The sequence below is a fragment of the Palaemon carinicauda genome, chromosome 12 (assembly GCF_036898095.1).
Source record: "Palaemon carinicauda isolate YSFRI2023 chromosome 12, ASM3689809v2, whole genome shotgun sequence".
NCBI classification, from domain to species: Eukaryota; Metazoa; Arthropoda; class Malacostraca; order Decapoda; family Palaemonidae; genus Palaemon; species Palaemon carinicauda.
The window spans coordinates 10,282,086-10,296,716 of record NC_090736.1 but is presented as its reverse complement, the minus strand read 5'-3'; the positions used below and the strand labels follow the sequence as shown (position 1 = coordinate 10,296,716).

Genomic DNA, 14,631 nt, shown 5'->3' with positions numbered 1-14,631 from the left:
TAATATTTTCTTTCCAGGAGGTAAGCCCAGGTGTTGGGAGTGATATACCAAGCGGTGCTTTCGTTACCTTCCACTACAGTGCCTTTTTAGAATATTGTGATGAGCCTTTTGATTCCACTCATCTTCGCAACAAGCCAGAGAGGAAGGCCCTTGATGGACCTGAACTTTTACCAGGATTGAACATTGCTTTGAAAACGATGCGAAAGAATGAAACTTCCCGATTTCTTATTAAGTCTCAATATGCATTTGGAAAGGTTTGTGCTGAATGTTGTAAATTTCATGAAACATTACATTATTCTTTATAGCTATGTTAGTAACTTTTTGGAAGCAAAATATACTATCTTTGTGGTGTAAAATTGGTATTTGTCAAACTCTGGTTACAATTTTTCTAAAGAAATATTTCATGTATGTTAGGTCCATATTTATTGTCTTCATGCATCTTAGACACTTCATGCCCAATTTAGAAAGGCATCATCATGTGCTAGTTTGATAACTAAGTGTATGCATCCTGTGGATCCTTGATTCCTGGCAAGTAGATGTCTACTCTACTCTTGATTTTAACAATTTACATCCATCTTAAAATTCATATTTATTTCTACGAACCTCCTTAATCATAGGGAAGTCTATTGACATTAAGCTGAAGGATTACAGATAAATATTGTATGTACAAGTATGAAGAATGAAATTGTTATATTGAATGTTATCGATACTATCAAGTGTAAATTGCGAGTGCTGCAGTTCCATAGTGGCTATATGTGAGCTGCCACTAGTAATGATAATAATAATATAATTGATATGAAAAAGAAATGATTGAAAGTTAGCATAAGCAATAATAGACAGTACTGTTAAGAAGTATCTATGGAAAAAATTGCAATCAGGAAATTGGCATTTTAGCTGCTGGTTGAACACTATACTGTGTACTGCAGTTGTCTCCATAGAAGAGTAGTGTCATCGGTGCTCGTCATACAATGCCCAGTGGGCATTACTTAAGGTTTCTTGCAAAGTCCCTTCAGCCCCTAGTTGCATCTATTTTTTAGCCTTTTACCTTCCCTCCATTTTATTTCTTGTCTTCAAAACAGTCAAACCACTTTCTACTTTTACTTAATAAAACCCCACAATTGCATCTAGGTGCTGAATACCCTCCCTGGCCCCAGTGCAGTTGCGTATGGCCCAAATTCATAAATCCAAGTTTGTTCCGACAAAGATACAAACCTTCGCTATTTATAGGGTATTACTTTCGGCAACGCTGAAAACCAGCCAAGACAATTTTAGTGAGGGATAATTACCCCATCCGCTAGTTAGCGGGAGGTGGTTGGGGTAGACTGGCTACCCCGCTCACTCACACCTGTCAGTTGAGTAACCACTTTTACTTTTGGCTCGGTAGAGTGCAGACGTACCGTCTCTCTCCCGTTAAACAAACTGCCTTGACTTTATTAATATTCCTTTTTCTTTTGTGTGTATCGGTGTGTGTTTGGTTATTGTCCTGCTATGCGGACATGTCCAGGTATTGAAGGCCGTGCTGCGGTACCTTCATGACGGACCCACACCCTTTATGCCCGGCTTACTGGGGAAGTCAGTGTTCGCAGGACAACACCTGTTCCGAGTGTAGGGAGTGGCCTGCCTCCCAGTGGGAGAGGTTTACGCTTAAGAAGAAGAAGTCTAAACGCAAATCTTCACTTTTGGGGTCTTCCTCGAAATCGAAGAAATCGCAGGCTTCTGCTTCCTCTACCCCCAAATCTCTGCCCGAAGCTAATTCTCGACCAGGCCCTTCCTGGGCATGGTCGAGCAGTAGCGCAGGGCTTGTGACTCCAGGTCAACCTTGTGGGATAGGCGAAGGTGTCGCTCCCCTAGTGAGTCAGCTCTTTCTCTTCCCCCAGGGAGTGCCTGTTCCTTTCCAGACCTTGTGTCTTTGCGGCCATCGCTGGGCGTCGATGGTCCCCCTTCGAAGGAAGTTCTCCTCAAACTCCTCTGAAGGGGAGCATAGAGAAGGCAGTTATCTCCTTCCTTTGCGAGTCGATCCTCCTCTTGTGGGTGCAGGCGCTGTTGCCCGTCGGTCAGGCCAAGAGTCTGGTTCTGACGCCGAGGAGTTAGCTAACCCACCAGGGGCTGGGGCAGGGCTCTCTCCAAGGCAAGCTTCTCCTTCGGGGGAACATATCTCTCGTTCGCGAGAGAAGATTGCCTCTTTACATCGGCAGTCTCCTTACGCTTTTGGTTCTCCTCCAGGGGCGGAAAGAGAACCTTGTTATAAGCGTAGTTCTCCTTCGGGTAAACTCTCCTCCCCTGCGGAGGAATTATCTGTAGACCTTGATCAGTCTCCCCCTCGGGTGGAGTCTGTTGAACGTTCTTTTCCGTAGAGTGAAGAAGTGGGTAATCCCTCTCCACCCTGGACGTTCTCCTCCTCGGGCTGTGAGGAGATGTCTTTTTGAACCTGCTGGTTCTTCTCACATGACCCTTCGGGGTCTCGTGACGATCACCCTTTGGGCTGGCGTGATCGTGAGCTTTCGGGCTCTGGTCATGTTGATCCTGTGGGTTCTCATGACAGCAGGAGTCCTTCGGGTCTCCGTCATGCTGAACCTGCGGGCTCTCGTGACTTGAAACTTTCGGGTTTCTGTTACATTGAGCCCTCGGGGTCTCGTAACTATGGTAACATTGAACCTCCGGGTTCTTGTACCGTCAGTCACGCTGACCCTTCGGAGTCTCATGACAGAGGAACTTCGGTTCCTCGTTACGGTGACCCTTCGGGGTCTCATAACCTGAGTTACGCTGAACCCTTGGGCTCTCGTAACTTTAATCACACTAACACTTCGGTGTTTCATGACTGGGAAACTTCGGTTTCTCATTGTTCTGACTCTTCGGGGTCTTGCAACACAGGCTACGTTGGGCCTTTGGTCCCTTGTACCCTTAGTCCCGTTGACCCTCCGGGGTCTCGTGACAGAGAAACTTCAGTTTCTCGTTGCATTGATCGTTCGGGTTTGCGCAACACAGTTCACGCTGAACTTTCGGGTTCTCGTGACCTTAGTCATTCTTTTATGACAGAGAGTTTTCAAACTCTCATGTTGATCGTTTGCGCTCACACAACACAAGCTATCGTGAACCTTCTGGTGAGCGTAGCAGTGAGTTCTCTCACCAACCTGAGAGAACTCACTACTGGTCGAAAGACAATTTTAGAATGAAAACTCGTCGAATGGCAAGTGGTCGAAATGACATTTCGTCGAACTGACAATTGGTCGAATTGTCCATAGTCTATCATAAGGGATGAAACATTCAAGCTTTGACTTTGATTTATAAATGTGAAAATAATGTCATAAGTCTCTTCCTTCTTTGAGCCCAACAAAAAGTATAGCAATGATAAAGTTTTATTTTTAGCAATTAGATCATGGATAGTGTACAACTGTGAATTAACTGGAGCGCAGTCAAATGTGCCATCACAAAACCTTATACAGTTTTGGGATAAATGGTCCAAATTTCTAGCAGTTCCATAAATAGTAATTTTTTCGTCTTTATACAACTTAAAATTCTAACCTCTTGTACGGACTTTTTCCTATTCACTGTTCTCAAAAGAGAAGATTTTTTGGGGTAGTGCTCCTGCAACACTCAAAGGCATATTACATGTTGCATTATATACTAAGCAGCCAGTCACTTCTTTGGTTTCACAAGCCCTTTGCTTAATTTCATTTACAAATTACAAGGCAGCATTTCGAGTATCATTTGGCGGATGGTAATGCCGTGAAGGATTTCCTTGAATAATATCATTAATAGTTTGTAATCTTGCTCCACACTCACTCCGTCTTTCACATCTCCACTATGTTTTATCACAATGTTTCTTATCAATTGTGTAAGAAACCTTCATGCAAAAGTTTTCTAGCAACTCCCTCGATCTTGATGAATTCCATTTAGCTCATAGGCTATAGTGAAATGTTTGATATTACAGTCTTAAGAACATAAATTGTTTCAAACTACCATATTATTCTGCTAACTATTCTTAAACAACCTATACTATCAAGGATTAGATACTTAAAAACAGAAATTATTTTAAACTGCCATTCCTTTTGACAAATTGTCAGTTCGACGAATTGTCATTTCGACGAATCGTCATTTCGACGAGTTGTCATTCTATCAATTGTCTTTCGGCGCATTGTCTGCATACCCTCCCGCACGCAAGGCCAAATTATCGTGCACAACCGGATTGGCGCGCACGACCAACTTGTTGCACGCAAACAAAATGGCGAACATGGTGCGCGGGTTCATCCTATGGTGCGCTATACAGTATGCGCGAACATTCTGCTGCTCGCCATGTGCTCGAACAACCTACGACACGCCATGCGCGCGAACAACCTTATGCGCACCACGAGCGCAAAAAAGGTGCGCGCAATCAGGAGGGGCACGCACACGAGCACCCCTCCGCCTACCAACAGTTCGGCGCATGAGCGCGCGACCATCTTGGCGCTCACAATCAGTCTCTCAAGCCTCTTAGGCCTCAACAGTGACAACAGTCGCCTGCTCGACCGAGCCCAGATTCTATCCCTAAGGGTAGGCCTGTGCCGATCTTGCCTGTAGGGAAGCCTCCCTCAGACAAGAGGGTTAGGAAACCTGCCCAGGTTCCTGAACCCAGGGAGTAGTGCCTTCCTAAGGACCTCCCCCTTAGTTCCTCGGGAGCCCGTGACCCCCCGTGGCTTAGCGCCTTATTCAATGTAATGCACCAAGCCATGAAAGGAGTAGTTCCCCACTCTCAGTCCTTAGGTGACACACCTAGGATCCCTTTATCGCCTCCTCTCTTCCCAGGGTCCTCTCCTCCCTCCGATCCTAGGAGGAGTTCGGAAGATTCCGTATAGTGTTATCAGTATAAAATGGCCAAGGGGAGACGGTCTTCCCCTCGCAAAAGACCTCTGGAGGGAATTAGGCATGAACCTCAGGGTAGCCCCCTGCTGTTCAAGACGCCACAGGCCAGACCAAAGGGGAAAGGAAAAGGATTTGTCCTTCGCCCCCAAAGGAGGATAGGGTTACTTCCTATGGAGACTCCTTCCGTCCCTCACCGGTCGAGATAGTGCCTAAGGAGGCATGACCTGTGACTGGACGGGACTCACCCCATATGGCAACTGACTTACATTCCACCCGTAAGCTGACGGAGCCCTCTAGGCTCTTGGGGACAGGGGACCTCCGGCCTCGTGGGAGGGAACCAAAGGATTTGTTCGCCATCACCAAATCCTCGGCCCGGCTTCCTTCTTCACTGCCTCCCAGGCTGCCGGAAGCAAGCACCTCCTCGGCAGTCTCCCTATCCCAAGTCTATCCAGTTGACGACTTCGACCCACTCCGAGCTCCTATGGATGAGAGCTCGGACGTGGAAGGGCAGAGCGATCACGAGGACGACGCTCTGCCAGCAGCCGCTAGCCCTAAGCTTACGTAGGATGAGAGGAAGGAGTCGGAACATGCCTTCTGGCAGGTCTTAGCCTGCATCCGTTCCATCAATGGACTACCAGATCCATCAGCAGCCCCTCTAGATGGAAAAGAAACGGTCCTTGACCAGTTCTACGGCACTTAAAAACCTCAGAGGACCAGTGCAGCTTTGCCCTGGTCAAAGGGGTTGAAGAGTGCCAAACAGAAGGTAGTGTCCCAGGCAACTGGGTCCACCTCCTCTCCGCTCCAGCTCGTCCTCCAAGCTCCTACCACCTCCGTATGTGTTTCAGAGGAGGTACTACGAAATCCTCGGGGAATCTCTTCCAACGCTGCCTCTCGACCACTCTATAGAGGCATTCTCGAAGGCCACATCCTTCGAGAAACTTACCGGACTTCCAGTCTCCTTTTCGGCCTCTGAAATCTTGAACCAGGAGAAGGTGGCAAAGTACGCCATGCAGGCTACTTCGTGGCTGGATTTCTGGTTAGGATCCTTAGGACAACTGATGTGGTCTAAGGACCTGTCTTGGGAATCTTCCAGGAAGTCTTTGGAGACTTTCCTATTGTCTGGCACTCAGGCCATCGAGTTCCTCTCCCATCAGGTAGTGAACCTTTGGGCCAACACTATCCTGAAGAGGAGAGATGCCGTCATAGGCAAGTTCCATAGACATCTTCCTCAGGCCAAAGTAGCGAGACTGAGAAATGCTCCTTTCGAGGGCAATTCTTTATTCCATCCCGAGGATGTCAAGCGGGTGGCAGAGAGGTGGAGGAAGTCCAGCCAGGACTCCCTCATCCAAAAGGTCTTAATTATTATTATTATTACTATCCAAGCTACAACCCTAGTTGGAAAAGCAAGATGCTATAAGCCCAGGGGCTCCAACAGGGAAAAATAGCCCAGTGAGGAAAGGAAATAAGGAAATAAATAAATGAAGAGAACAAATTAACAATAAATCATTCTAAAATAAGTAACAACGTCAAAACAGACATGTCATAAATAAACTATTAACAACATCAAAAACAAATATGTCATAAATAAACTATAAAAAGACTCATGTCCGCCTGGTCAACAAAAAAGCATTTGCTCCAACTTTGAACTTTTGAAGTTCTACTGATTCAACCACCCGATTAGGAAGATCATTCCACAACTTGGTAACAGCTGGAATAAAACTTCTAGAGTACTGCGTAGTTTTGAGTCTCATGATGGAGAAGGCTTGGCTATTAGAATTAACTGCCTGCCTAGTATTACGAACAGGATAGAATTGTCCAGGGAGATCTGAATGTAAAGGATGGTCAGAGTTATGAAAAATCTTATGCAACATGCATAATGAACTAATTGAACGACGGTGCCAGAGATTAATATCTAGATCAGGAATAAGAAATTTAATAGACCGTAAGTTTCTGTCCAACAAATTAAGATGAGAATCAGCAGCTGAAGACCAGACAGGAGAACAATACTCAAAACAAGGTAGAATGAAAGAATTAAAACACTTCTTCAGAATAGATTGATCACCGAAAATCTTGTAAGACTTTCTCAATAAGCCTATTTTTTGTGCAATTGAAGAAGACACAGACCTTATATGTTTCTCAAAAGTAAATTTGCTGTCGAGAATCACACCTAAAATTTTGAAAGAGTCATACATATTTAAAGAAACATTATCAATACTGAGATCCGGATGTTGAGGAGCCACCGTCCTTGACCTACTTACAATCATACTTTGAGTTTTGTTAGGATTCAACTTCATACCCCATAATTTGCACCATGCACTAATTCTAGCTAAATCTCTATTAAGGGATTCACCAACCCCAGATCTACATTCAGGGGATGGAATTGATGCAAAGAGAGTAGCATCATCTGCATATGCAACAAGCTTGTTTTCTAGGCCAAACCACATGTCATGTGTATATAGTATGAAAAGTAATGGGCCAAGAACACTACCCTGTGGAACACCGGATATTACATTCCTATAATCACTATGGTGCCCATCAACAACAACTCTTTGAGATCTATTACTTAAAGAATCAATAATAATGCTAAGAAAATGCCCACCCACTCCCAACTGTTTCAGTTTGAAAACAAGGGCCTCATGATTAACAAGGTCAAAGGCAGCACTAAAATCAAGGCCAATCATACGAACTTCCCGACCACAATCAAGGGATTTCTGTACAGCATTTGTGATTGTAAGAAGGGCATCACATGCTCCAAGGCCTTTACAAAAACCAAATTGCAAACTAGGGAGTAGATGATTACCTTCAGCAAACCTATTAAGACGTTTCGCCAGAAGACGTTCAAAAACTTTAGATAATATGGGAGTTATGGAAATTGGGCAGTAATCAGTGGGACTTGAGCTACCACAAACACATTTACATAGAGGAGTAACATTACCAATTCTCCAACTAGTGCTAAAAGCTCCTCTTCTTGCTAACTTGCGCAAAATAACAGATAACTTTGGAGCTAAGAAATCTGCTGTCTTTATAAAAAACAAAGGAAAAATACCATTTGGGTCTACACCTCCATAAGCATCAAGGTCCACCAACAGAGCTTTAATCTCACGAGATCGAAAAGCTAAACTAGTTAGTTTAGCCTCAGGAAAACAGGAATGAGGAAGTTCAAGTTTTTCATTACTCATTTACTGTCAAAAACATCAGCCAAAAGGGTTGCCTTTTCCTTTGGACAGTGAGTGACTGAGCCATCTGGTTTAAGTAAAGGAGGAACTGTTGCATCTACACCAAAGAGTGCAGATTTAAGGGTAGACCACCATTTATGTTCCTGAGTTGTACCAGAAAGTGTTTCTTTTATGGTTAAATTGTACTCCTTTTCAGTTGAGGCATAAACTCTCTGAGCAAAAGCTCGAAGCTGAGTATAGTTGTTCCAGGTCAAATCTGATCTGTTACCCTTCCAAAGATGATAGGCCTCCTGTTTCTCCAAATAAGCACGTCTACAATCATTATTGAACCACGGTTTGTCCTTCACTCGGTACCTTAGCACACGAGAAGGGATACGCCTATCAATTATGTTGACTAGATTCTCATTCAAAGGGACAACAGGATCTACACTATTATATAATTGTGACCAATTCAATCACAAAAGATCATGCAAAATCCCATTCCAGTCTGCTTGGGATTTCATATAAATTTTACAAGAATATGATATATCAGGGACAGGCTGTTCAGTCTTCACTAATAATGAAATCAAGGCATGATCAGATGTCCCGACTGGAGAACCAACCTTACTAGTTATAACGCCAGGGGAGACAGTGTATACGAGGTTCAAGCAATTACCAGACCTGTGAGTAGCTTCAATTAGGATTTGCTCACAGCCTGATTCAGAGGCAAAATCTAAAGCTCTTAAGCCATGGCGATCGGTAGGAGAGATAGAACTTAACCACTCCCTATGGTGAGCATTAAAATCACCAACAAAGACAAAAGAAGCCTTTCTATCATCTTCTTGTATCTTAGCCATAATGGTAAGAAGACAATCGAAGATAGAATCATCTATGTCTGGATTCCGGTAGATCGAACACAAATAAAAGTTGTTATGCCTGCCACAAACTTTTATTACCTGAATCTCATGACATCCACATTGATAGCAGGACTTATGAGAAGCAGGGTACTCGGTCCTAATATACACCGCCATTCCCCTGGCCCTAGGGATGGCATCACGTTTCAACATTATTGGCTTCTTAAAACCAGTTATAAGGAGCTCAGATGAGTGCCTCATATTAGAAACAAATGTTTCTGAGCACAAAAGAATATACTGTCTGGACGCAACTGTAAGGTCTTGGATATTTGCATGAAGACCACGAATATTGCAATACAGAAGACGACATTGACGAAATTTAGGACGTACTGGTCCCGGATTTTGCTCAATGTCTCCAGACAGCATAAGAATTAATAGAAATAAAAAAAGAGACATCATACTTAAAAACTAGATTAACAAGAATTATAACAAAAACAATACGTACAGAATTATAAACAAGTGATTGATGATACCCATAGACTACAGTATAGTTAAAAGTCGGAAAAACTGGTCAACATGGAGGAGCCGATACACCATGCAAGGCTAAATACCCTCCAGGATAGCCACTTCAACTAGACCTTACCCCTCTCAGCCACAGCGGAAAGCACAGCAAAACCCGCAACCGAAAAGGGCTAGAGACCCAAAACAGCAGTGTAAAAAGGGTGTGAAGCAGGCCTTTGACAGCAAAAAGTCCTTTCGTGAAGGAAAGGGTAAGAAGGGATCCGTCCGAGGACGGTCCCAATAGAACAGGCAATCCTCCCATTTGCCCACCTGTGGGGAGATGCCTGCAAAGTCGCTGGCAGAGGTGGCTTCACCACGGGGCCGAACCCTGTATGGTCGAGGTGATTCATTCAGGTTATCGTATCCCGTTCACGCTCTCTCTCCCTCCACTGACTCGAGTGCCGATTCCATCGAACTCCTGTGCGAAGGGATCTGCACGGGAGTTTGCCCTCAGGGCAGAAGTCCAGTCCATGGAGAAGGACGCTCTCCAGGAGGTCCTCGACAGGTCCCCAGGCTTTTACAGTCGACTCTTTCTTGTGAAGAACCCGTCTGGAGACTGGAGACCAGTCATCGACCTCTCGGCCCTGAACAGGTTTGTCGAACAGACACCTTTCAGGATGGAGATTGCTGACTCAGACAAGCGATAAGACCCCAGGACTTCATATGCACTCTAGATCTAAAGGATGCATACTTCCAGATCCCAATTCACCCGTCTTCCAGGAAGTATCCTGAGATTCATGTTCAATCGGAAGCATTACCAGTTCAGGGTACTGTGTTTCGGTCTTTCCACAGCACCCCAGGTATTCACGAGAGTATTCGCCCTAGTATCATCTTGGGCTCACAGAGACAGCATCTGTCTCCTAAGATACTTGGACGACTGGCTGATTCTGGTAAACTCGGAGGCCACCGAGAAGTCTCAACTGCTCTCCTCTCAAGAACTGGTATACCTAGGCATGCGATTAGACACCCTAAGGCACAAAGCGTTTCCATCAGACGAAAAGATTCAGAGACTGAGGGAGATAGCACAGGTCTTCCTCAGTCAGGAAGAGCTCCCGGCGCAGTGTTGGCTTCGCCTTCTTGGTCACCTCTCTTCCCTGTCCCGACTGGTCCCCAACAGTCACCTCAGGATGAGATCCCTCCAGTGGCGACTAAAATCCCAGTGGAACCAACACTCTGATTCCCGGTGTGGAGGATTAATTTTATTTTAATTTATTTATTTTGTTTGCCAAATTGAGAGAGAGAGAGAGAGAGAGAGAGAGAGAGAGAGAGAGAGAGAGAGAGAGAGAGAGAGAGAGAGAGAGAGAGAGAGAAAGAGAGAGGGGGTGTTTATTTGCTTTAGTTTAGAGAGAGAGTTTGTTTTAATATTGTTAAATCGAGAGATATGTTATTTGTTTTAGTTTTGTTCAAGAGAGAGGGAGAGAGGGAGAGAGGGAGTGTGTTTATTTGTTTTAGTTTTGTCCGAGAGAGAGAGAGAGAGTGTTTATTTGTTTTAGTTTTGTCAGAGAGAGAGAGAGAGAGAATTTCATTTGCTTTAGTTTTGCTAGATCGCGCGCGAGAGAGAGAGAGAGAGTGTGTTTGTGTGTGCGTGTGTGTTTGTGTGTCCGCGGTGCGCGCCGAAGAACAAGTGGTAGTTAGCGAATGATTGGTGGTAGTGGGAAAGACTGTCGGTATATTTGAGGTTGTTTGTTTACATTTTTAGCTAGGATAGGGCGGTAATGAATGGCTTGGGCGAAAGCATTTTCTATTTGACTGTATCAGGAGTCGGTTGTTTGTTTTGTTCTTCGACAGCCGGCTGTGAAGTGATTTTTCTTTATATTGAAGTAAGTACTGTTTTTATTTATTTTTGTTAGGCGCGATCATGAATGATAGAAAGTCATTTATTTATCTTTGATTATAGTGCGATAGTTTAGTTAGTTAGTTTTCGTAAGCGTTTTTTCTTTTTATTGCAGGCCGTAATTCCTCCTTTAGGCTCCTTTAGACTTCTTGGAGTTTTAGGTTGGCCTTGAAGGTGTTGCTTGCCTACCTGCTTTGTATGAATAGCTTGATGATGACGACCTGGACCGTATAATATGAACATAGGAATAGACTGCAGATATATATATTTACATAGAATTTTGAGCGTTGACAACCCGGCTGGAAATAGATTTATTCCTTACGATTATGATGATGATGACATAATGATGATGAACATCGATAATGTGAATGGACAGTCGAATTGACTCTAGTTATTGTTTGCCTGTAAGTTGTGGCAATTGGCTACAAGGACTGTTGCAGTGTGTGGAGTCTGTGGACGACGGTTACCACACAACTTATATATTGAATATTTTAGCGTTTTTGCTGATGTTGGTGTTAGATGTGATTTATTCCTGGGTTGTGGTATATGATTGGGTTTAGTATTAAGTGATTTATTTTAGTGTTTAAGTGTTTTCGTTACTGTGTGGGGACTGTTGGTGTTGGATTCGTAAAGTTTTTGTGATTGGTGAGTTCTGCGTATCCACACACCGCTATGAGCTATAAATATAAAATTGTTATTTGTTCCGACACGAATACTTTACCTCGAATTACCTCTTTGGAGGGTCCTTGACCTCTTTCTCAAATTCGACCAAGATTTCCCGCGCTACCCCCCCTATCTCGCTCCCGATAGTTACTACCCCCGCCGCCAGGATAATTCCTTCGGCCCGGATTAGGGCAGGTCACTGCTTTTCCCGGGTCAGGACCCCATTAAGTTCTTGGTCGTGAGATCCGAAGCATCTCACTCTCTCGTTTTAAATCTTTCGATCAGCGCGTTGTGTTCCCACGTGTTCCCAGTTTACGGACTTGTGTTTTTTCTGCGATAGTGCGTTTTCGCAAAAGTGTCCTCAGTCCGTTTCCCTTGTGTTATCCAGACTTTTCTGTAACTCGTGTGCGAACGATGGAGAACGTGCGTCGTTGTCCTGGTCCTAGAGCAGGAAAGTCGTGTGGGGCTTTCCTCTCTAAACCAGAGGTGGACCCGCATTCTCTTTGTTCCACGTGTAGGGGTAAAGTTTGTTCCTCCTCGGACACATGTCCCGAGTGCGTGAATTGGGACGGAATTCAGTGGGTACGTTTTGGTACTAAGAAAAAGAAGTCATCTAAGTGTTCCCCAAAGAAAGTGAATAGCGTGACTTCCTTACAGTCGGTCAGTGATCGGTCCGACGAAGCCTCGGCCTCTCCGTCTCCTTCGCAGAGGAGTGGCCAGCAAGCCCCCAGTGTAATTGTGACCCATAGTGTCCTCCCAAGTGAACCCAGTGTGACGGAGGAACCAAGGGCTGGCCCCTCGGGAGTAAACGGAAGGGCCGCGAGTGTTTCGGGCGGATCGGGCCACGTGGCAGGGGAGCACGTTTCCTCGGATGACCCGGTATGGGACAGTGTGGCGTTCTCGGTCTCCCCCCCGCCCTCGTGGGCCGGTGCGTCGGGTTTCCCCCCGCCAGAAGAGAACCACTCGAGAATTCGTCGACCGAGTAGCGACTCCTTCGGTTGGAAATTACCGAAGACTCCAGGGAGGTCTCCGCTGAGGATGGATGTATCCCTGGGTCCATGGCCTTCTAGTAGGGGCGGAGTGGTCTCAGTACCCTCGGTATCCACGGCAGTTCCCGAGGACTTTCTCCAGCGCCCGGTCTCGGACGATCGGCGGCGAAGGGCCTCCCCTGCGCATCACTCTAGCAGTCGTCACGGGAAGAACGTGGCGCCCTCGGACTCTTCGGAAGAAGGCTCATCCTCCGAGGGAGAACGCAGGGAAAGGCGGCATCGTAAGAGAGCGCGGACCGATAGCGATCGTTCTCGCTCTAGGTCGAGGTCGCGGCACGGTAGGAGGCGCCCACGCTCTCACTCCCGTAGGTACAAGAGGGAAGTCTCTCCCGGCGGCGGCGAATGGTTTTACGTGCCCCCAGGAGACTCCAAGAAGCACCGCTCGCCAGACTCTCGGTCCAGTGATCGAGCCTCCAAGTTGTCACTGCCTACATACAACTTGGAACCGCTCGACCGGCCACGCAAGAAGGACCTCTCGATCAGGCACAAGTCCTCGAGGCCTTCGGTTCACCCCACCCGTCGGGAGGAAGCGCGCTTCCGAGAGGACAGCCCGACCGAACCAGCCCAACCGGGTCGGACGTCGAGCGGGAAGGACCGGTTGCCGGGTTCGGGTCTTCCCACCGGGACCGTGTCCTCCGCGTCCAGAGCCTTGGCCCAGTCGAAAGGCCTCCCTGGGTCGGTGGCACCCGCCACACGGCGAGACCCGACCGGGTACGGTGCGCCCTACGGTTGCGGGAGGGCCTCCCTGGGACCTGGTAGGGAGAGGCCAGTCTACCTCCCAAGCACGGATCCCCCCAGCCAAGCCGATACCTCGATCGACGGAGGCGAGGCTTCCCCGTCGGAGGACTCCGCCTACAGGAAGGTGGTAGCCCGCATCAGGAGGACTCATGGGATTCCTGAACCCGAGGTGCCGAAGGTCAATACCTGGAGGTCGAGCCTCTTGAGGTACACACATCGGGACGTCCTGCCGAAGTCTTCTCTGGCCCTGCCCCTCGCCCCAGACCTAGTACTCGGCCAGGAGTACATAGATAACTTGGTGGCCAGCACTGCGGAGGCCCCCAGGTCCCAGAGTTCCTCCAAACTCCTCCAGGGTCTGAAACTACAGGCCAAAATTTATATTCCAGAAGGACGTCGCCCGGGTCCCTGTAGAGTGGACTCAGCCGTAGATGTCCTAGGACAAGGCGGCTCGGACGAAAGGGCCGGCTCAGCCCCTGTGTCCTTCTCGGCTTCTGAAGCAGGCATGATGGAGGAGATGTCGAGGGACATGATTAATGTCACTTCATGGCTGGACTGGTGGGCCTCCACGTTACTGGATGTACAGGCCTCCACAGACCCCGACGACCCGGAACAACAGAGTCTCCTGTCGGACATTATCACTTCCGGGGGGAAAGCGCTAAAATTTATGGCATACCAGGCTCTCTCCCTGACGGCCAACTGGGTCCTCCGGAAGAGGGACACAGTGCTTTCCAGGGTAGCAAGGAAGATCCCAGACAGACAGGCGCGAGCCATTCGCACCCTACCCCTAGGAGGAGAGTCCCTGTTTCCTTTGAAGGAATTGGAAGAACTGATGGAGAAGGTGTCCAAGAGGAGAGAAGTCAACGTCCCTAAGCACTCATCCTCCAGGAGACCTCCGTATAAGAGGTCAGCCTCGGATAGGACCGTGACCCCTCAAGCGG

The 14,631-nt window shown here is 46.8% G+C and overlaps 1 protein-coding gene across 2 annotated transcripts in view; it reads left to right on the top strand.

The window, feature by feature from the left end:
- Nucleotides 1–14,631, top strand: part of shu (shutdown) — a 68,492-nt gene that overhangs the window by 16,769 nt on the left and 37,092 nt on the right. For both annotated transcript variants that reach the window (XM_068384399.1, XM_068384400.1), the window contains one exon: nt 18–254. In XM_068384399.1, the coding sequence (XP_068240500.1) occupies nt 18–254 (237 nt within the window). The remainder of the gene's footprint in view (nt 1–17; nt 255–14,631) is intronic.